At 49.2% G+C, this 23,005-nt stretch overlaps 1 protein-coding gene across 2 annotated transcripts in view; it reads left to right on the top strand.

Annotated features, from left to right (window-relative positions):
• DHX36 (DEAH-box helicase 36) overlaps window positions 1–22,726 on the top strand; it is a 1,119,030-nt gene extending 1,096,304 nt beyond the window's left edge. For both annotated transcript variants that reach the window (XM_069618410.1, XM_069618409.1), the window contains one exon: window positions 22,114–22,726. In XM_069618410.1, the coding sequence (XP_069474511.1) occupies window positions 22,114–22,299 (186 nt within the window). In that variant the 3' untranslated portion in view covers window positions 22,300–22,726. The remainder of the gene's footprint in view (window positions 1–22,113) is intronic.
• The last annotated feature ends 279 nt before the right edge of the window (window positions 22,727–23,005 follow it).

The following is a 23,005-nucleotide window of genomic DNA, read 5'->3' as shown; positions in this document are numbered from 1 at the left end:
CTTAAGGATTTTGTCTTCAGGACTTCTCGTCAAGACAAGGGTATGCCCCATGTTCAGCACAGCTCCACAACGCAGCCACTCCACCCACGGATCAGGGTTCCTCGGATTAAGGTTCTGGCAAGCCTGATGCCTCTAAGGCTACCGGCTCCCAAGGGGCTCTTCTGGGCGCTTGGGTGACAGACCTGAGGCCGTCCTGGCTAACGGCTCCTATGATATATGATATGATAGTTTATTTATATAGCGCCTATACACAATGTGTTTCTGAAGGTCCCTACCAGGCTGTTCTCTTCTACACCTGGGGGTAAGGAATCATCGAGTACCGCCTCGAAGAGTCTTTCCTCGGCTAGCTACTGGCACAGGTGCTGAGGGCGTCCAGCTTACCGGAGCTCACGCCAAGGTAATGAGTCAGGGCGTTACAACTGCTGGCCGTCTGGCTGAGTGCTGAGCGCCTACCAGAGTGTATCTTCTCGTGTCTGAGACCTCTCTTGGCTCAGGGCCTCCGCGCCCTCCCGCCCAGGGTCTGGCACAAGGCTTCAAAATGGCGGAGCAGCACTTTGAAGACCCTGCCATGCAGGCAGCCATCTTGGATCAAGCTCAGGGTCTGCCAGTGCTTTCGACCATCGACTGCCCTTTCTAGGATGATCCCAGCCCCATACCCTCTGAAAGCATCAGCGGATCCTATGGCACAGGCTTTTGGTCCCCTCAGGAGTAAATCTACCCATCACAGCCATACGGCTACACACACCAGGTGCCTCTGCGTTTTGACCAGGAGCGGAGACCCAGCGCCTCGGAAGGCTGGGCCCCTTGGGACCTGCCAGCTTGTGAGGACCGCTTCTTCGAGCGCTTCCTCTTAATCATGCGTTCCCCTAAGATGAAAGGGCTCCTGAAGGACATTGTGAAGGAGGGTCCTCCTGCAGGTGGTGCTACTGTGGTCCCCTCCTCTGGGTACTCTACTGTTCCTCCTGCTGTGCTGGTCCCTCCACCAGTCCAGGCACTACCGGTTGTTCTGCTCCATCCACCTCCTCCTGTACCACCAACACCTCCCCCTCAACATCCGTTGGACCTGTCCGCGGTTCCGGACCTGGGCAGGGGACCCTGCTGGCACCTGTGTCCCACGGCCCGGATTACCCTTCGTCTGTGAAAAGGGTGACGCCGAGGACGATGAGACCTTGGTATCCGTTAAGACCTTTCAAGATCGCCTTCAGGGCCTGGTGGAGTTCTTGGGGGAGTGGGTGGAGGAGTCGGTTGTGCTAGCAGAGGTCTTGGGGAAACGCACCACGATCTAGTCTGGTATCTCCCTCCAGAAGGATGTCCTGCAGGTGGCGCTAAAGGTCTAGGAGAAGCCCAGGGCCAACGACCAGATGAACAACAAGTTGGACAGCAGGTTTAGGCTGACGGACAGGGAGCCAATCCTCCTTGCCTCCCACCCGTAGCCCCATTCCTCTGTGATGTCTGCGGCCTCGTTGTATTGTCATCACCTCCAGTTGCCTCTCCAAGGAGGACAAAGTCCTTAGGAAAGCACTGTTACTCCATCTCAGGACTGCATCTGCAGCAAGCCAACAGCGACGCCCTCTTGGCTGCAGCTAACCAGCAGCTGTGGCAGGACCTCAGGGAATTTCTGCCCGACCTCCCTTCGGCCAAGCAAGCCTCCTTCAAGGCTGGTCTGGCAGATGCCAGGGACATTGCGCTGGACCTAATGGAGTCTTCGGTCTCCCACATCGATACAGCCAGCAGAGGGCTGTGCTTTGGCATCGAGATGAGAAGAACAGAGTGGATGCACGCCATAAAGTTTTCATCTGATGTACAGCAGCGGATCCTGGATCTGCCCTTTGAGGGCATGGACCTTTTTCATTCCTCGACCGATGATGAGTTGACAAAGAAGAAAACCTCCACTCAAACCACCAAGTCCTTGGCCATCCTGACAAAACCAGGTAATAAATCCTTCCCTCAGTCCAAGGGCAGAACCGAGTTCAAGCCCTGCGCTTTCTCCGGCTTCACGGGGTACCGGGACCGTGAGACGGGGAGGCCTGTCCGGTCACACACCGACAATCGGAGGAAGCAGCAGAGGACGTTGCATGGGTTTTTCTGCGCCCGCCTCTGTCTCCCAAGAATCAGTGACATCAAGGTCGGGGAAAACAGCTTGCCTGTGGGGAGGCCGTTTGGCTTTGTTCCAGGAAACCTGCAAGCAACTTTTCAGCAACCTGCGGATCCTATCTGTAGTCTCCACAGGCAACAGCCTTCCTCTTCCTTTGCCTCTACCATCCTCTCCTCCTCTTTGTCAGATCGGGTCCCCGGCTCTTGATTACTCCTGCACAGATAGCTGCGTCTCTGTGTGCAGGGGACTGTGTTCCCCTGGACCTCAAGGATGCGTACCTGCATTTACCCATATATCAACTGCATCAGAAGTATCTGTGGTTCACGATTGTCATGCCACTTCCAGTACAAAGTGCAGTCCTTAAGCCTGAACTCGGCCCCTCGTGTCTTCACAAAATTGATGAATGCGGTGGCGGGTTATCTACTCTTGGAGGTCCATCGCCTGTACACTTATCTGGACGACTGGTTGGTGAGGGCGAGGTCACCCAAAGCGGTATTGCACTCCTGCCAGATATTGGCAGATACCCTTCTTCAGCAGGGGTTTTCCCTCAACCTGAGGAAATCTCAGATATGGCCTTCACAGGATCATCTGGTCTTCGTAGGGGCGCGTTGGAACACTACTGTTGAGCGGGTGTTCCCCACGCCTGAGATGCTGATGTCCCTCCGCAAGGCAGTAGGGCACTTATAATGGATTGCTTTTCTCCTGCAGATTCCTCAACTGATAGATATTCCATCCAGCTTCGCTGCTTTGGAATTTTTTCCGTCAGGGGGCGTAGTGGACCTCGCCCCTGTCGGCGACCATCGATCCGTCTTGCTCGGCGTCTGGTTGTCGGCTCCGGACATGACGTCAGGCGTCGTATAAGAACCACGTCACTGCGCCCCAACTTCAGTTAGTTTTTTCCACGCCCTAACACGCTGCTTGGGAACACAGAGCTTCGACTCTTTCGACGTTTTCATCAGAAAACTTTGTATTTTTCAAAAAATCCTAGACCCGAGATCTTCAACCCGTCAGTATGGTACCCTCGGCACGGGTCACAGGACTGACTGGTGTCAGTCATGTGCCAAAATGCAACCGAAATTCCCTCGCGATCGAGCTGCTAAGCTCGCTCTGGGTCGACCATCCTCATAATCTCCAGCGCATAGACACTTCGGTCTTCGGAGGCCGAAACTGAGGGGCACACCACTAAGAAAGAACACCGGCGGAAGAAGGAACACCGGCGGAAGAAGGAACGGTCCCACTCGAGGAGCCGCTCTTCCTAGTCCCAAATGAAGAAAAGGCATCACCACCATCGTTAGGATTCAGAGTCTTCAACGGAAAGAGTGAAGCCGTCGGCTGGGCCTACCACCCGCCAGGAGTGGGAGGATTTCAAATCCTCAATGCTTGCAATGTTCAAGCAGCATGCTGCAGTTGACACAGCCAAACCTCCCACGCAGCATGCTTCAGAGCCAAGAGCAGCTCTGTGTACCCGACCACTCTAGTGCCCCGGTACCCACAATGTTGGCGCTGATAAATCTTTTGACGTCGAAAGAAACCCAATGGAAGCCAGATTACCCCAGTGCATCCAAGGATGTCGACGCTACTGCATCTCGATCCCGATAGACATTAACATCCACCATATCGGCGCCGAGACACAAACCCTCGATGTCTGCGGTTGTCAAAAAAACATGTAGTGCGCAACCCTGGTCCGAATTTTTCGATTCCATAGCAGGTATCTTAAGCGGTCATGACACCGATGACCAGGGAGATGTTGATCCGATTTACTTGGTTTTAGGAGGGGTCGATTATTTTGAAGACCAGAACCAGCGTTTACAGCTGGCTCAAGGCCTCCAAGATGCCAGTGGTCTGGGCACCTCGCCAGACCTCGAGTTTCAGCAGTCCCAGCCCTATCTCTACAATACCTAAAAATTCAGGGCTTTGGTAGAAAGGGTTATTGACACCCTGGGATTGCACTCATCAGTGGTACCTGTACAAGGTTATGACCTTACAGACATTCTAGATGAAGGCCTTGTCACTGAACGCAATATGACTCTGAACCTGGCCATTGCAGATCCTTTAGCAGTTATGTGGCAAAACCCATGTTCCATTCCCCCCGTCAGCTCCACAATTTCTGGGAAATACAGGCTGGCTAGAGGAGACCCTTCATACCTCTCCTCTCACCTTTCCTTGGAGGAACTTATTATGCAGGCTGCTACGGTCTCTTCTAGACCTGCATCTTCTACACCCACTCTACCTCCAGACAGAGAAGCAAAAAAAGATGCTTTGGCAAAAAAGGCATTGACTTGAAGTAGCATGGCCCTCAAAGCAACAAATGTGGCGAGCAGTTTTGCCAAGTACTCCTTCGGTCTATGGACAGTAGTGAAAAATGCTGCTTAGTGTGTCCCGGAAGCAGAAATGCACGCGGGCTTCCTACAGCTAGTGGAGGATGGGAAAGAGGTGGCCAGGCAGTTGCTTCGAATGTGCCTGGACATCGCCGACTGCGTGGGCCGATCTATGGCATCAGCCATAACTGAGAAGGCAGGCCTACTTTAAAAAAACTCTGGTTTCTCACCTAAAGTGCAGGTCGGACTGGGACAAGAAATAGGCCCAGACACCCAAGAAAAAGTGGCCCACCCTTTGCCTCACGACCCTTGACCTCTGATGACATCACCGGAAGTGATGTAATTTGACACCACCCGAAAGTGACATCCTGGGAAGCGATGAAACGCAACCTTTCACCCCTTGAAAAAACAGGAAGTGGCATCAAATAGCATTTTTCCTAAATACACTACGGAAAATATGGTTATGATTTCACTAATGTGATGTACATTTCATACAAGAATGGATCACCATATGTATCATTAATATCTATGTGTATAGGTCCATATTGTCAAATTACTGTGAATGCAAGCTGACGTCCAAGGCCAAATGATAATGTTATTGTATAGCATTTACACTTGAGCTCTTTTTATTGAACAAATATGCAAACAATATCACCCAATCAGTGTTGGTACTCATTTATCGACCTCAGAAGGATGAAAGGCTGAGATGGCCTTGCAGGGATTCGAACCTGCAACCTACAGATCACGCACACATCGCAGCCGCGAGCACCCAACCCACTGAGCACTAGCATATCGGTTATAGTAAAATGAGCTATTATTCTGCAATGGATACCATTAAACTGGTAACTGCGATTTAAAAGTAGACCAGTTAAGTTCATCTGCAGGTCTGGTGCAAAGTTGGCCGCATGTCAAGCCTGCGTGCATCTACTTTCAGGCTTCAGAGGTTGGCAAAATAGGGAAAGCAGCACACTCCCAGGACATCCCATTCTCTGAGCGCTTGTTACCTCATACTGTACGCGGCAACAAGTGCTCGGAGTATGCAAACAAACATCCTGAACAGCATGCCAGGGAGATGGGAAAGATAGACACATTACAACAAAGCATTCATTGTGACACAATGAAGTCAATGGCCACTTGATGTGCTATGGTAAAATATTTCTACACTGTACAGAAGCTTTTAGGCACAAGGATTTTGTCAAGTGACCGAGGACACTGAGAAGGAATGCACACATCAGGCATGCATATCCATCATCAAAGCAAGGTAACAATGTTACCTTTCTTTGATGAATGATGCCATTTCGGGTGTGCTTTTTTTCCAAATTTGTTTTAAAAAAAAAACATTATATATAATATAATTTCTGAGGTTTGTGGAATCTGCTTAGATCACATGCTGTGCATAGGCCGACATCTAGTAGAAGCTGCGGAGTATTAGTTTGTTTTTCGAAACTCGAAACTGGGCGTCGACACAGGGCGTGCCAGTAATACTATCCCTAGTGTGACATCCACTGTACCCAAGATCCCTCACGCGTCTAGGATCCTCAGATTGTTTTTTTCCGCTATACTGGTTGGAAGCATTTTGCGGAGTCCCCCTGGCCTTAGCCATACTTTTGCCAAAATATTGATTCATTTACATCCTTCCCCATCCCAACGTCGAACTTCGACACTCGACGCCGGCTGGAGAAGAAATCAACCGTCAGCTACTGCACGACGGATTTGTGCCTCGGAAGGCCTCTGCCCTGCAAGTAGGGAGAGTGGGGGTGGTACATACTCTACACTCTTGGTATATAGGTACACCTTATACATTTCCTACACTTAAAAGCCCGCTGCCTCAAGGTGCGTATGGAGGGTACCTGTTTTCATTTCTGCCCCAAGTGCAATCGCAAATACCCTTGGGTCGACAGGCACGCCACGTGCAATCTCTGCTTGCCGAGGGACCACCCCGAAGCGAACTGCAGAGCGTGTAGTAGGTTTAAACCTAAGACACTTAAGGACCGTTCGACGAAGCGTTGGGCCCACCACGCCAGGCAGGCGGCCATGGCAGCGGAGGGCGCCTTCAGCGATGGCAGCGACGCCATGCTTTCGGACGGCGAGGGCATTACGGTGTCGAAAGACAGCCGAGCGCAGGTCCCCGACCTCGGAAGGTCGTCTGACAGGGCGGCTATGGGGAAGACCCCCGGCGACACAGGCGCTTCACACACCACCCACACTAAACAAACTAAGTCCAACCGAGACTCGACGACGTTGAGTTCTCGGAAAGAGGCACAAACAGAACGGTCCAAATCGGTGTCCTCTGGGCGTTCGAGATCGCCGCATGACTCCAGGCAATCATCCACTCTTGCCAAGAGTGCCTCGCTCCCTAGGCTAACAGAAGTTCGATCGTCGGAAGACGACTTCCGCCCCCAGGCCGCACTCCAGGAGTCGGAGCCCGCAGACAAGATCAGCGCGGCCCCACGTTCGAAGGACAGGGACTCTACCCCCGATCCTCGACGCCAGGCGTCGAAAACCTCCGGAGCCACAAAGGGACAGGGAAAACACTTTTCCACTCACGGGGAGGGGGGAAAACAGCAGAAGAAGCAGCCTCTGCACTCTTCCACACCTGTGAAACACTCCACTCCTCCTAGACAGGCAGACAAGACCAGGTCTGCTGATATTTCAAAAACCAGCAAATCTACTCAAGATAAATCTCCAAAACTTTCTGAGAGAATCATTCCCTGTTCCAAAAAATGGTCCAGTGATGACATAGATAGGGTCATGTCAAGGATGTCTTCTTTGGCAGACTTTTACAATACAAATCCAGACCATTTCCTTTCATATGATCCACAAGGGGCTACACCCTCAGGCTCTAATGATCCTATCCCCCCGATTAAGAAGCCCCGGTTTGAGACACCGATGAGGTCTACAGACCCCTTCGAGGTACAACCATACTCACGGCCATACTCACTGTATCAAGGAAAGGCTTCCTTTGGTGAGGACCAAGATTTTGGCATGGTAGAAGAGCAAACCGGGACAGCCTACTATGGGGACGATGAGGACCAAGAAGAGGAAGAGGAAGACCCTGAAACCTACAGAGTAGATTCCCCGGTAGAGAAGGAAGCCCCGGTTACCGACTCCCCTGTCGATAACCAACCCCTCCTGAACAAGGTTCTCGCACGTGCAGCAGAATATTTCCATATTGACACCCACGGTGTCCAGGAAGAGAGGGACTTTGCCGAGGAGTTAGTGGGAGAAAGGAGGCCTGTTGCCCAGACCATCCCTATCCTTAAGTCTATTCAGCGAAGAATAGACCTGTCCCTGGTGAACCCGAACCTCACCAGAGCAGTCAATCCCAGAGTTGAAAAACTTTTCAGGGCAGCCCAGTCTGACCCTCTCTATATAAGAGGACATCTGAAGCCAGACTCCCTAGTTGTCACTAACACTCGTAAGAGGGCTGGAACACCCTTGTCATCGTCCGAAGCTCCTCCAGACAAGGAGAGCAAAAAACTATATGGTTTTGGCAGGAAAGTAGCCTCAACGTCCGCCTATCAGGCAAGGATTGCAAACTCCACCACCCTGTTGGCCAGCTACAACTGCCATCAGTGGGAAGAAGTCGCAGCACTCATAGCCTCTGCACCAGAACACTTAAAGGGCCAGTTAGCACGAATTTCTGCAGAGGGTAGAGCCGTGTCTGGTTGCATTTTAAAAGCAACTTTTGACGCCGCGGACAAAGCAGGCAGATTGATGGCAGAAGGTACTGTTATCAAGAGACATGCGTGGTTACGGCAGTCTGGTTTTAAGGCAGAAACCCAGGCATCATTGTTGGACAAACCGGTGGAAGCCGATCTGTTGTTTGGTAAGGCGGTCGAGGACGCACTGAAGAATGCCAAGGACGAATACGAGACGCTCAAGTCCCTTGGCCAGTTAACCAATAAACCCCCTAACCAGAGAGGGAATAGTAATTTCCGTCGCCCACGCGGCCAAAATTCCCAGAGAGGATCTAACTATTCCCAGGGGCAGGGTACACAGTGGAACAACAACAGCCAACAGTCTACCCAGGGTTACGGCAGGGGTAATAGGAGAGGACGTGGTAAAGGCAGAGGCAGCCCCAGTAAAGGAGGTGGCACGCCCCCACCAAAGCAGTGACTCTCAGTTCAGGGTCCTTTCTCACACAACCCCAGTAGGGGGACACATTTCCAACTTCACCCAGGCTTGGGAAGGGATCACATCAGACAGATGGGTGTTGTCAACAGTATCCACAGGGTACTGTATAGAACTACTGCAGCGTCCCCGGAACCATCCTCCACGACAAAGAGTACACTCTTTAGAACATCAGAAGATTCTCCTCGAGGAGATCGCCATTCTGCTAGCAAAGGATGCGATAGAACTCGTCCCGGGACACCTGGTAAACAAGGGTATTGACCTTTCCTTCCGAGGAAAGAATTTGGAATATACTGCTGCAAATTCCGCAATACCAGTCCGGTCGCCAGATAACGGTACGCAAAGCAATGCGTTTGCTGGGCATGATGGTGTCATGTATTTACCTGGTCCCCCACGCGCACCTGCGCATGCGTCCCATGCAGGAATGGTTGGCGAAACAGTGGTCTCAGGCAAGTGGTCAGTGGAACGATCTAGTGGTCGTTTCGCCAACACTGGTACAAAGCCTTCACTGGTGGACAAGAGAGAATCTGTCCAAAGGGAAACCCTTTTACAATCTTTTAGATACAGGCGGTAGTCGCAACCGATGCATACCTGACGGGGTGGGGAGCTCACCATCTCCACCACACAGCTCAGGATCTCTGGTCTCACGCAGTGGCCAAGAATCACATCAACCTGCTAGAGCTTCTGGCAGTATTCAGAGCGCTTCAAGCTTTCAAACCCTACCTTTTAATCCTGTCAGTGAAAATCTGGACGGACAGCACTACAGCCATGTTCTACCTGAACAAACAAGGAGGGACTCGCTCGCCAAATCTGTCCAAGCTTGCCCAGAAAATCTGGATATGGGCACTCAGACGGAACATCTTCCTGTCATCGCAACATGTTCCAGGGGATCTCAATTCCCTAGCGGAAGCTCTGAGCAGAGACCCCCTCCCAGAGGAACACGAGTGGTGTCTACACAGAGAAGTCGTACAAGATATCTTCTCTCAGTGGGGATTCCCCACTATAGACCTATTTGCCACATGCGAAAAACAGACAATGCCCAGGATTCACATCTAGGTTCCCCCAACCAGACTCCCAGGGGAACGCCCTGTGGATGAACGGGTCAGGGATGTTTGCGTATGCTTTTCCACCAACTCCTCATCAGGAAGGTGGTGAACAAGATGAACAGAGAGTCGATGACGCTCGTCCTAGTTGCTCCCATGTGGGCAAGACAACCGTGGTTCCCACACCTACGCAGGATGGCGGTGTGCGAGCCCATCAAACTTCCAGCCTGGTACAACCTACTGTTCCAGCACCAAGGTCAAACAGTGCATCAGCAACCCAACTCAATGAACCTAGCAGCATGGCTCCTGAGGTCATAGAGTTTGGACATCTCAATTTACCACAGAGGTGTATGGACATCCTAAAGGAATCTAGGAAACCAAACACAAGGCACTGTTACTTTGACAAGTGGAAGAGATTTGTTATCTGGTGCCAGAGTAGACAATTCAACGCAGTTGATTGCACTCCTTCCACTATTGTTACATACATGCTCCACCTGCTAGATGCAGGATTGGTTTTTAACTCACTGAAAGTACACCTGGCAGCCCTGTCGACATACACCACTTCCAATAACAAGGTCTTGTGGTGGAAATTACCAGTAGTTAAAGCCTTCATGGAAGGAGTAAAGACACGTCACCCTCCTATTTCAAACCCACCACCAGGGTGGGACCTTAATGTGGTGCTATCTAAGCTCATGGGCCCCCCCCTTCGAGCCCATGCATAAAAGCAGTCTCAAACACCTGACTCATAAAACGTCCTTCTTAGTAGCTATTACTTCTATAAGAAGGGTCGGTGAAATTCAGGCTCTGTCAGTGCAGGATCCCTTCTTTACTGTCCATAAAGACAAACTGGTTTTACGCACACACCCTAGGTTCTCACCTAAGTTTATATCTAAATTCCATGTAAACCAGTCCATCGAGCTTCCGGCTTTCTTCCAGGACCCTCAAAGCACGGCTGAGGTGAAACTACACACCCTAGATGTGCGTAGGGCGGTCCTCTACTATGTAAATAAAACCAGACCGCTAAGGAAAACAGATCAACTGTTTGTCTCCATAGCTACAGGCAGAGAGGGGGATCGCGTCTCTAAAGGTGCCATCTCGAAGTGGATTATTAACTGTATCCAGCTGTGTTACTCACTCTCTGAAAGAACTCTGCCTTTCACGCCAAGAGCCCACTCTACTAGAGGCATTGGGGCCACTCTGGCTTTCATTGCAAATGTACCCCATGACACCATTTGCAAAGCAGCTACTCGGAGCTCTATTCACACTTTTACTCAGCATTACTGCATTGACACCCATTCCAAGACAGATACACAAGTGGGACAAGCGGTTCTAAGACACTTATTTGCTCATGACCCTTCTCATATCCCACCACCTTCTTCAGGTACTGCTCGCTAATCTATGCACAGCATGTGATCTAAGCAGATTCCATAAGCCTCAGAAGGGATACATTACTCACTGTAATCGTATTTCTGATGCTTGTATCTGCTTAGATTCACATGTGACCCACCCTTCCTCCCCTCTGAGAGAAGGCGCATGGTTGCTTGTAGTCTTACCTTTCTATCTATCTGCTTGGATTATCTGTACTCGCGCTACTCCTCATGCTACCTCATGTCAGAAAAAATACAATCTGAGGATCCTAGACGCGTGAGGGATCTTGGGTACAGTGGACGTCACACTAGGGATAGTATTACTGGCACGCCCTGTGTCGACGCCCATTTTCGAGTTTCGAAAAACAAACTGTAATACTCCGCAGCTTCCACTAGCTGTCGGCCTATGCACAGCATATGAATCTAAGCAGATACATTACTCACCGTAATCTTATTTCTGATGCTTGTATCATATATATATATATATATATATATCTGATGTTTGTTAATCTGCTTAGAATCACATGCTGTGCATAGTCCGACATCCAGTGGTCACTGCGGTGTATTGCATTTTGTTTTTCATAGTCGAAAAGGGGACGTCAACAAGGCGTGTCTGTAACACTATCCCTATAGTGACGTGCGGTGTACCCACAATCCCTCACGCGTCGAGGTCCCTCAGATTGTTTTTTTCTGCCCAGATATTGGTCGCCTTTACGCAGAGCTCCTCGAGAGACATTGCTAATTCATTTACTCGACCTTTGGTCATTATTTATTAATATATATTTACATAAGATGCCTCCATCGATGTAGCTGCGAAGCCTTTTCTCCGCCAAGTACTTCGATGGCGGGGACGAGACAGAGGAGATCCTTCGGCGCTGCCGAACACGTGGCCTGGCCTCGCCAGCCATAAGACAGTAGGGAGAGTGGGGTCGTGGGACATTTCTTGTTTCTCTCTGAGAATGCCTTTCCTTTTCCCCTCCCTTTCCCTCGGGGTTGTTATCACAGTGAACTATTTCCTCAGCTATGGAGAGGACACCTTTTAGGTTTTGCCCGTGTTGCAAGGGCAAGTTTACCTGGAAAGACAAACCGCAACGGTGCAACCGTTGCTTGCCCCTCGACCACAAGGAAGCTGGCTGCGCGGCTTGTCAGCTTCTTAAGCCTAAGACTTTAAAGGACCGCAGGGTCAAAAGGTGGGCGTCCTACGCCATGTCGAGGTCCGATTCCTCATCCGCCGCCGTAGAAAGTGACGAGGAATGTGATAACCCGACATCCGTTACAGAAGTCGTAGACCTCTCTAAGGAGCGCTCGCGCTCCTCGTCGTCGTTCCTCGGCCCCGACAAGTTCGGCTCACGCCCTGCTTATGGGGATGAACACCCCGGCGACACTGACGCACACAAAAAACCCATAAACACATAACCCACGGCTCTTCTTCGTCGAAGATGAAGAAACCATCAGCGCCAACGGAGACGCAGGTTCCACCGGCGTCCTCCTCAGACCGTAAGAGTCTTAAGCCGCCCTCACAACCGCAGACGCGACCAGCGACTGGGCTTCCCCCAGATAAGGGCGCTACCCCCAAACCGCCAGACGAAGTGCTGCATCAGAAAGCGCCCGTCGCCGTAGAACGCGTGACGCCCGTAACGTCAATACCAGAGCCCTCCACAGACAGATTAGTCGTCGAGAGCTTGGCGAGGATCGTTTCCGCTGATGGCCAGAAGCGGACTGCGAAAGATACGCTGAATACCGCTCAGAAGGCTAGAGAAACGCAGAAAAGGCATGAAGGAAGGCAGGAACTGCCCCCTTCATCTAAAGGGACTCCTAGCCTACCAGAAGTCTTTTCAGACGGCGACGGAGACCTTTCTTCGACGTTATGGAAGAGGTCAAAGCGTTTTCAGGCCAGATAAGGAGGGCAAAAAATTGTATGCCCTGGGGAAGAGGATCACAGCCTCCGCTGCTTTTTCCGCAAGGATTGCAAACAATTCCTTGCTAGCAAGTTACGCAGACGCACAATGGAGCAAGCTACGTAAGGATGCCGAGGAGGTACCAGAACCCCTACGTACACGCCTTCTGGCCACAATTACTGAAGGGACCCTAGTCAACCAAAGCATCGTGAAAAACACTCTGGATGCTGCAGAAACGGCTGGCTGTTCCCTAGTCCAAGGAATACTCCTCAAACGCCATGTCTGGCTGCGTAATTCAGGGTTTAAACCTGAAACACAAGCATCTCTAATCAACAAGCCTATAGAAGATGCCAACCTCTTTGGAAAGGCGTTTGATAAGGCACTAGAAACGGCAAAGAAAGAGTTTGACACCATCAAAACCCTAGACCAGATTTCTAGGCCTCCTAACAAACGTGGCTATGGCAATAGGCGCTTTTTTCGAGGACACTGCCAGCAGCAAAATCAGCAGCAGCAATACTCTGCAAACAACTGGTCCTCTAACCAAGGCACCAGTGGCCAATACAACCAGAGAGGACAACGCCGTGGCAAAGGGAGAGGTCGGGGTTCTACCCCTAGAGGTTCCCAAGCCACCAACACCAAATGACTCGAAGATTCGGGTCACCTCCCATGCATCGCCGGTCGGGGGCCGGATAACATCCTTTCTTCCAGCATGCGAGGGAATAACTTCCGACCGCTGGGTACCATCAATCATAGCCCGCGGCTACTGTATAGAATTCAACAGTTCCCCAACGTACAGACCCCCAAGGGGACGACGCATGACACCAGAACACCTCGCCATCCTTCTACAAGAAGTGGACCAGCTCCTGGAAAAAGGAGATATAGAGGTCGTGCCTCTATCTCAGGTAACGGAAGGTATTTATTCAGTGTACTTCCTTGTACCCAAAAAGGACTTAACCATGCGTCCTGTATTAGATATGCACCCAGCGAACACATTTGTCAAACCTCAAAAGTTTCGTATGGTGACCTTACAGGCAGTGATCCCCCAGCTATCACAAGGAGATTACATGACAACACTGGACATGAAAGATGCATACTTTCATATTTTAATGTTGCCAGCGCACAGAAAATACCTCAGGTTCATGATAGAGGGCAAACACTACCAGTTCAGAGTGCTACCCTTCGGGATAGGAGCAGCACCGAGGGTATTCACGAAAGTACTGGCAGTGGCCCACCTGCGCAGGTTGACCATCCCAGTATACCCTTACCTCGACGATTGGCTCATAACAGGGGATTCTTACAAAACATGCTTCTCAAATACCCAAAAGACGGTAGACCTTTTGTTCCAACTGGGCTTCTCCATCAACGAGAAGTCGTCCAGCCTAGACCCCAGTCAAGTCAACCAATTCCTAGGGGCTCTAATTCGAACAAAGGACGGCCTCGTCTTCCCCTCCAACGAGAGGGTCCAAAACGTGCTGTTTCAGATCCCTCAATATGTAGCAGGTCGAGAGGTGATGGTACGCAAAGCAATGCGATTGCTAGGAATGATGGCGTCCTGTATTTATTTGGTACCCCACGGGCGCCTCCGCATGCGCCCAATGCAAGAGTGGCTCAACAGCTAGTGGTATCAGGCCAGCGGACAATGGGACGATCTAGTGGTGGTCTCGCAGGCCTTGGTTCTCTCGCTACGGTGGTGGTCGAAGGAACACCTGGTAATAGGGAAACCATTCGCCACCCCCGCAGTGGAAGCCACTCTAACCACAGACACATATCTCACAGGATGGGGTGCTCACCTATCCCATCAGACTGCTCACGGAGTTTGGCCTCCGAGCGTAGCTTCCAAGCACATAAACTTACTGGAGCTACTTGCTGTGTTCAAGGCACTAAAAGCCTTCCAGACACACCTACAAGGGAAGACAGTGATGGTCCTCACGGACAGCACCACAGCCATGTACTACCTCAACAAACAAGGGGCACTCACTCTCCAGGACTGTCCAAGCTGTCCCAGAACATCTGGAAGTGGGCTCTCAAACACAACATGTTCCTACTGTCACAACATGTACCAGGGGAACTCAATCTGCTAGCAGACGAACTAAGCAGCGACTTCCCTCTGCCCTCAGAGTACGAATGGCGTTTACACGAAGACATCGTCTTTGACGTTTTCACACAATGGGGATTCCCAGAAATAGACCTGTTCGCAACCCTGGAGAACTCACAATGCCTAGATCACGCCTCCAGGTAGCCCCAGAAACAATCCAAGGGGAATGGTCCATCGATTCCATGGTCAGGGAAATTTGTTTACGCTTTTCCCCCGACTCCCCCTTCTCAACAAGATTGTGCAAAAGATGCACCAGGAACAAGTTACCATGATACTGGTGGCCCCTATGTGGGCCCGGCAGCCATGGTTCGCTCACCTGATGGAGATGTCTCTATCTCCTCCAGTGAAACTTCCCTGCCCGTACAACATGCTGTCACAGGACAAGGGCAGGACACTGCATCCATGCCCTCAGACTATGAACTTAGCAGCCTGGCTCCTGAGATCATAGAATTTGGACATTTACAACTCCCGCAGAGATGCATGGACATCCTCAGGGAGGCTAGAAAGCCTAACACTCGTCACTGTTATTCTAGCAAATGGAAGAGATTTGTCATTCTGGTGTAGAGGAAGAAACATCAACCCTGTTGACTGTTCTCCCACACAAAGTGTTCTGAACCTGACCCATTTACTGGACTCGGGTCTAGTATTCAATTCTATTAACGTCCACCTAGCGGCACTTTCTGCATACACCACTTCCCAACTTAAAGTGTCATGGTGGAAAGTCCCAGTTATTAAAGCCTTTATGGAGGGGGTAAAGAGAATACACCCTCCGATAGCAAACCCAGCTCCCGGCTGGGACCTAAATGTGGTACTTACCAGGCTCATGGGCTCACCCTTTGAACCCATGCACAAGGCAACTCTTAAAGACCTCACTCTTAAGACCACCTTCCTAATAGCTATCACCTCCATTAGGAGAGTAAGTGAACTACAGGCTCTTTCTGTTCTAGACCCCTTTGTAACAGTTCACAAAGATAAGGTGGTTCTACGCACACACCCAAGGTTTGCACCGAAATTCATCTCGAAATTCCATGTCAACCAGTCAATAGAACTACCAATGTTCTTTCAAAACCCTTCAAATTTGGGAGAAAAAAGCCTGCATACACTTGATGTGCGCAGAGCTGTCATGTTTTATATGGAAAGAACTAGACCACTGAGAAAGACTAATCAGTTCTTTGTCTCGGTGGCAGCAGGAAGAGGAGATGCAGTCTCAAAGTCCACTATATCTAGATGGATTGTTCAATGCATCACTCTCTGTTTCTCTCTTGCTAAGAGAGAACTACCCCTCAAGCCAAGAGCACACTACTCGAGGCACTGGGGCATCCATAGCATTCATTGCAAATGTTCCCCTTGAGTCCATTTGCAAAGCGGCAACCTGAGGTTCTCTACACACCTTTACAAAACACTACTGTCTAGATGCCCACTCTAGATCTGATTCCCACGTGGGACAAGCAGTATTAAGACATCTTTTATCTACTGTTCCTTCTCACAACCCAACTCCAACTCCGGGTACTGCTCGCTAGTCTATGTACAGCATGTGATTCTAAGCAGATTAACAAACATCAGAAGACAATGCATTACTTACCGTAAAAGCATTTCTGATGCTTGTATCTGCTTAAATTCACATGCGCCCACCCTTCCTCCCCGCTCGGATGGAAGGAACATAGACATCTTTTTATATCTCTTTTCTGTACTCACACACGTCTAGAAGGCTCCCTCAGGGCAGAAAAAATACAAACAGAGGGACCTCGACACGTGAAGGATTGTGGGTACACCGCACGTCACTATAGGGATAGTGTTACAGACACGCCTTGTCGACGTCCCCTTTTCGACTACGAAAAACAAAATGCAATGCTCCGCAGCGACCACTGGATGTCGGACTATGCACAGCATGTGATTCTAAGCAGATACAACCATCAGAAATGTTTTTACGGTAAGTAATGCATTGTCATATATATATATATATATATATATATATGTGTGTATTTTTTTTTTTTTCTTTTCAAACTGGCCCCCAGGGACTGCACATTATTTCAGGCCGAGTGGCAGATGGGCCAATCCGATCCTGCCTAACGTCCAAGTAAAACTTTTGAACATGCCCTTCGAGTGCAACCTTCTTTTTGGCCATAAATCCGACGATTCCTTGGAAAAGTTCCAAGAATCCAAAATCGGTGCCAAATCTGTAGGCCTAGCTGCAGAGCCGGCCAAACCTGCATTTAGCTTTGCCTCTAAGGCACAGGAGATATGCTCCTTATGGTAGGAGAGCGCAGCTCCCACCGGCCAGGCAGAAGCATTTCCCGCGCTCCAGAAGGGGCAGAGGGGCTTCTAGAGGTAATCGGGCAGTGGCAGTGTCAGCGGCAGGGGCAACCCAGCCTTCAAAGCAGCTTTGATTTTCCCCCATCACAGCACACCGGTTGGAGGATGGTTGACGGAGCATCTGCTCCAGTGGCAGGGAATTACTTCTGATGCCTGGGCTCTACAGCTCATTCAATGGGGTTATTGTCTGCCATTTGTAAGAAAGCACATGGTGGTAGTTGCGGCTCACCTCAGGAGATCCAGAGTCCACGTATTTCCATATCTGGATGACTGGCTGTTTCGAAAGAAGTCTGTCGTGCAGGTCTTGTCCCATTTAGAGGTCACCTGCTTGCTGCTGCACAAGCTGGACTTCTCCCTAAACTTAAAGAAGTCCCACATGACACCAGTCCAACGGCTCCAGTTCATCTGAGCAGTCCTAGATACCTGGGTGGGGAAGGTCTTCCCTCCCGAGGAGAGAGTAGTCAGTTTGACTCAGATGGTCGACTTGTGCCGGAACCATGCCACTCTACCAGCGGCTTCCTTCCTCCGCCCCATGGCCTCCTTCATTTTTCCGGTTCCAGAGGCCATGTTGCGCATATGATCCCTGCACTGGCTACTGAGGGATCAGTGGTCTCAGTACCTCGGCTCTCTCTCGGATCTCCTCAGGGTGTACGCAATCGGTCAACGACCTGTCCTGGTGGATGGACCGCAACAGCCATTTGGCAGGGGAACCATTCTGGCCTCAGACCCGAGTGGTTCCGGATGCGTCTTTGAAGGGTTGGGGCGCCCACTGTGAGGATTTGCAGGTGAGCGGCCTCTGGTCAGCGACGGAAGCCAGGTGGCACATCAACAGGCTGGAGTTGCGAGCTATCATGCTAGCCCTGAAAGCATTCACCCCGTCTCTGCAGTTGAAACATGTCCTCGTCCTGACGGACAACACAGTGGCAATGCACTATCTCAACAAACAAGGTGGTGTGCACTCATGCCCCCTCTGCATGAAGGCGACGATGCTTTGGTTCTGGTTGCTGGAGTACAGGATCTCGGTCTTGGCAGTTCATCTGGCAGGCACAGAGAACAACTTGGCAGATGCTCTGAGCAGGCCAGGAAGTCCTAGAAGAGGTCTTCCATCTCTGGAGTACCCCAGCAGTGGATCTGTTCTCAATGGAGCCCAACAGGAAATGCGAACAGTTTTGCTTGTGTGAATTACCAGCTAACAGAGCACTGGGGGGGACGCGTTTCTGGTGGATTAAACCTTTCCTCTACTTTATACGTTCCCTCCGATTCCCGTCATTCCATGGGTTCTCCGGAGGTTGAAGAGGTTTCAAGCAACCATGATCTTGATCGCCCCGGACTGGGCGAGGAGAACATGGTACGCCGACCTCTTTGATCTGTCCATCTGTCCACCTCATCGTTGCCTCGACGTCAGGATCTCCTAATCCATTTGGAAGGTCAGATACTCCATCCGACTCCAGAATCCCTCAACCTACATGCGTTGCTCTTGAGAGGAAGCGATATGACTGGGACCTCTTTGAGGAAGTACATGAGGTGTTGCTGGCTGCACGCAGACCATCTACAAGATCTTTGTACGCATGCAGCTGGAGAAGATTTGAGGCGTGGTGCAGGGAACGCGAGATTGACCCCATCTCTTGCCCCACCACTACAGTGATGGAGTTCCTTCTGTCATTGGCCTCTGCAGGCCTTCAGGTCAACACAGTGAAAGGATATTTGGCGGCCTTGTCTGTGTTCAAGAGATCCCCTGAACAAGTTTAATTTTTTATGATCGCGGTAATGGCACAATTCCTGAAGGGCCTTGTAAAATAAGTTTCTGCCAACGGCCTTTGTTGTCCCAGATTGTGATGTAAATCTAGTTCTTACATTTCTGATGGCGGCTCCTTTTGAGCCTATGCAATCTTATCCTATACAGCTTCTCTCATTGAAAACAGCCTTTTTGGTGGCTATTACATCCGATAGGCGGGTAAGTGAGCTACATGCCTTATGCTGTAAACCAGCATTCTTGCGCTTTTTCCAGGAGAAAGTTTTTCTCAGGGCAAGGCCTGGTTTCCTTCCGAAGGTTGTATCAGAATTTCACTTTTCACAGTCAGACCTTCTGGTCTTCTATCCTCCCCTTCAACCTTTTAAGCAGGAGGAAAGGTTCCATCACCATTGACCCTAAGAGTGCGTTCAGTTACTATGTCTCCAGGACAGCTGATTTTAGGAGAGCTGACCAGCTCTTCGTGGCCCTTTCCTTAGCCCGTAAGGGCCTGCCCTTAACTAAGCAGACCTTATCCCGTTGGATAATTCTCTGCATAGATGAGTGTTATAAGGCTGCTGGGAAAGGATTGCCAGCAGGCATCAGGGCACATTCCACAAGTGGGGGAGGAGGGGGTCTCTGCATCCACTGCATTGCATTGTACACCTTTGCAAAACACTATAGCTGGGATGTGCTTGTGCTTCTGATGCGCGTTTTGGTAGGACAGTGCTGCAAAACTTTTTGATCTAACTTTCTGCCCGCCACCATTGTTACTTCTTTGGGAGTCTATCAGATGAGGAATCTGCGGGAGAAAAGCAATCCATTGAAGGAGAAATTACCTTACTTTAATGTTCGTTCTATGGATTCTTTTCCCACAAATTCCTCATCTCACCTCCATCCCTGCTCAGAAAGTCAGTGGTTGGGGCGCATCTTTCTATTTCATGTTGACTTGGTGATGGTCCTTTGTCCATTTTCTGTCTGCCACAGTCCTAAAACAAAAGAATGTCTAACACTACCTTAGTGTTCTTTTTCAATTGCCCTATATTACTTCTTTTTTTAAAAGGCTCATTAGCCCATTTATTCTGTTTTCCTATGCGGTGTGTGGTGCTCTGGAAAAAAAAAGGGGGGGGGAACTGAGGTCATGGTCGTAGTGATGCGCTACTTATACGATGCCTGACGTTGCATCCGAAGCCGGCGACCAGACGCCGAGCAAGACGGATCGATGGTCGATGGCAGAGTCGAGGTCCACTCTGCCCCCTATCGGTAAAATTTCCGAAGCAGCGAAGCTGGAGGGAATATCTATCAGATGAAGAATCTGCGGGAGAAGAATCCATAGAAAGAACATTATGGTAAGGTAATTTCTCCTTCTGGTAGCCATTACCTCGATACGACGAGTCGGTGAGCTACAGGCATTGTCTGTATAAGACCCTTTCATTGTAATCCACAAAGACAAGGTGGGTCTTAGAACACAACCTAGGTTCTCACCAAAATTAATATCCAAGTTCCATGTCAACCAGTGCATTGATCTACGTACTTTTTCCCAAACACTGTCTTACTCAGCTTGGAGAAGCCTCCATACTTTAGATGTAAAGAGTGCGGTCTTGTGCTAAATAAACTAAATAAAACCTCTAAGGAAAACAGACCAATTCTTTGTTTCCTGGTAGGGAAAGGAGACCACATTTCAAAGCACGCCATCTCCAGATGGATATTCAAGTGCATACAGCGGTGCTATTCCCTATCGAAAGAGACTCTACCTTTTACTCAAGTGTTCACTCTACCAGACTCTAGCATTTATTGGAAATGTCCCCGTAGACACAATTTACAAGGCAATTACTTGGAGCTCAATTCATATTTTTACCCAGCATTGCTGCATTGATAAACACTCTGAAGTATATTCACAGGTGGGACAAGCAGTGCTAAAACATCTATTTGTGCTGTACCTTCTCACAACACACCACCTTTTCTAGTTACTACTGTTCGCTAGTCTATGCATAGCATGTTATCTAAGTAGATCCACAAGCCTCAGAAGGCATACATTACTCGCCGTAATCGTATTTATGATGCTTGTATCTGCTTAGATTCCCATGCGCCCCCCTTCGTCGCCTCCTGGAGTCGAAGGTACATAGATGTTTCTTGCTCTAGCTCTATTTTCTGCTTCATTACCTCTGTACTCTTGCTACACTTCATACAACCTCATCTCAGAAACAAAACAATCTGACAGACCTCGACACGTGAAAGACCATGGGTACAGTAGACGTCACACTAAGGATAGTATTACTAAAATGCCCAGTCGACGTCCCTTTTTGAGTTGCAAAAACCAATAATTTAATACTCTGCAACTACCACTAGATGTCGGCCTATGCATAGCATGTGAATCTAAGCATACAAGCATCAGAAATACGATTACGGCTGGGATTGAGTGTGTATATCATCTTTTAATAATCGCCTGAGTGCTGCTGCACTAGTACAGCCTTTGTCTTTCATATATATACCTTTTGATCCTTTTGCCCAATTCCCTTTTTTGCTCTTTGTGCCAAAGTCCCCCTCACCACTAATTGCACCCCCTCCGTCCCCCCCCAACCCCTCTTGGTGATCCCCATTCCCCACTTAGCGGTCCACTGCCTTCGCCTGCTCTGGATCTGCATCCCCACTACCTGATGCTGCGCACAGGAAATAGAAAAGGTATAATCTCCCATTTGTGTTTCCCATGTGGCCATCTTGTTTTTTTTGTTTTTATTAAAGGAAATTGGGCACACGTGGTCAACCGTTCCCAATTTCATATTAATAAAACCAAACAATTATTAGCTCCCGGGTGACTCCCTGGGGTGCTACCATCTTTAAGCACCCTTTATGGGGAGGAGCTTCACTTGTAACAGCCCTAAGTCCTTGTGGGGTCCCTCAGGCTAGCAGACCATGGCTGGCTAAGCCGTCCACCTACCCGGTGCTCACTATATTAAACACTACCTAGTAAAAAGCTAGGCCTCTTGTTTGGTAGTCTTCACTGTATTTTTCTCTTCCATAGTTTTGTTTTTGCAACATTTTATTTGCATTTCTGGTTACTATCCTTTTGATGCGGTTTGTCTGGGCCTTAAATGTGTTTTTATGTTTTGTTTTAATTCAGGATTTAAGAAAAGAACTTGATGTGCTTCTTCAAGAAAAGATAGAAAAACCTCAACCTGTTGATTGGAACCATACACAATCAAGGGACTGTGCTGTTCTTTCTGCAATTATAGATCTTATCACAACACAGGAAAATGAAAACCCTAAAAACATGGCTCCTCGATTCCAGAAGGGCTTTTACAATTAATGCTGCTGCTTCACTGTGGAGGAAAAGCAGTGTTTTGCATTCATTTTCTTACTTCTGTACCACATAGTTTTACAATCCAATTCCCTGGACATTTGTGGAATACTACAGTAAAATACAGTTGCTTTGGTAAAGCACTTGACTGCAGTCTGTGTGTTTGTTTCGTCCTCGCTTGTAGATAATCGTGGTATTATGCTTATGAACAGAATGAAGTAACAGTTTGTCTGGGGAACTTTACCTTGAAAACGGGCCCATGTTTGGAACATAATCTTGAAATACATTTCAGATTCCTGGATGTTCGACATGTCTATCATATTCCTAGCTGAAATTGCTTTAGTCTTCCCAAACGATAGCAGACAAGTTTAGCTTATATGCTAATGGGAAAGAAAACATTGTTCAAATAAATCTTTGCTATTTGTTTTGTTCATGAGACATGCTCTGTTTGTACAATGGTGTGTGAGTATGCATGTTTAACGATGATGTAAATATGCAGAAAATGCTCAAATAGAATCTCGCACATTTTTTTTCTTAGAGCATTGTATCTTTTGAAGAAATTGAAGCCTTTCTGCGTGTTTTTGGCTTCAGTAATATTCCTTTATTGACTCGATATTGAATGTATAATCCTTTAGCCAGAAGTGATTTGTCCTTCTGAAAGTCACATCCATTCCTTTGACCAAACCAGAAATCCAAATTTTAACTTTGAGAAAAA

This window comes from Ambystoma mexicanum, chromosome 10 (assembly GCF_040938575.1).
Source record: "Ambystoma mexicanum isolate Mex_15411 chromosome 10, UKY_AmexF1_1, whole genome shotgun sequence".
Taxonomy (NCBI): domain Eukaryota; kingdom Metazoa; phylum Chordata; class Amphibia; order Caudata; family Ambystomatidae; genus Ambystoma; species Ambystoma mexicanum.
The sequence above is the reverse complement of the archived record's forward strand: the minus strand, read 5'-3'. Positions and strand labels throughout refer to the sequence as shown.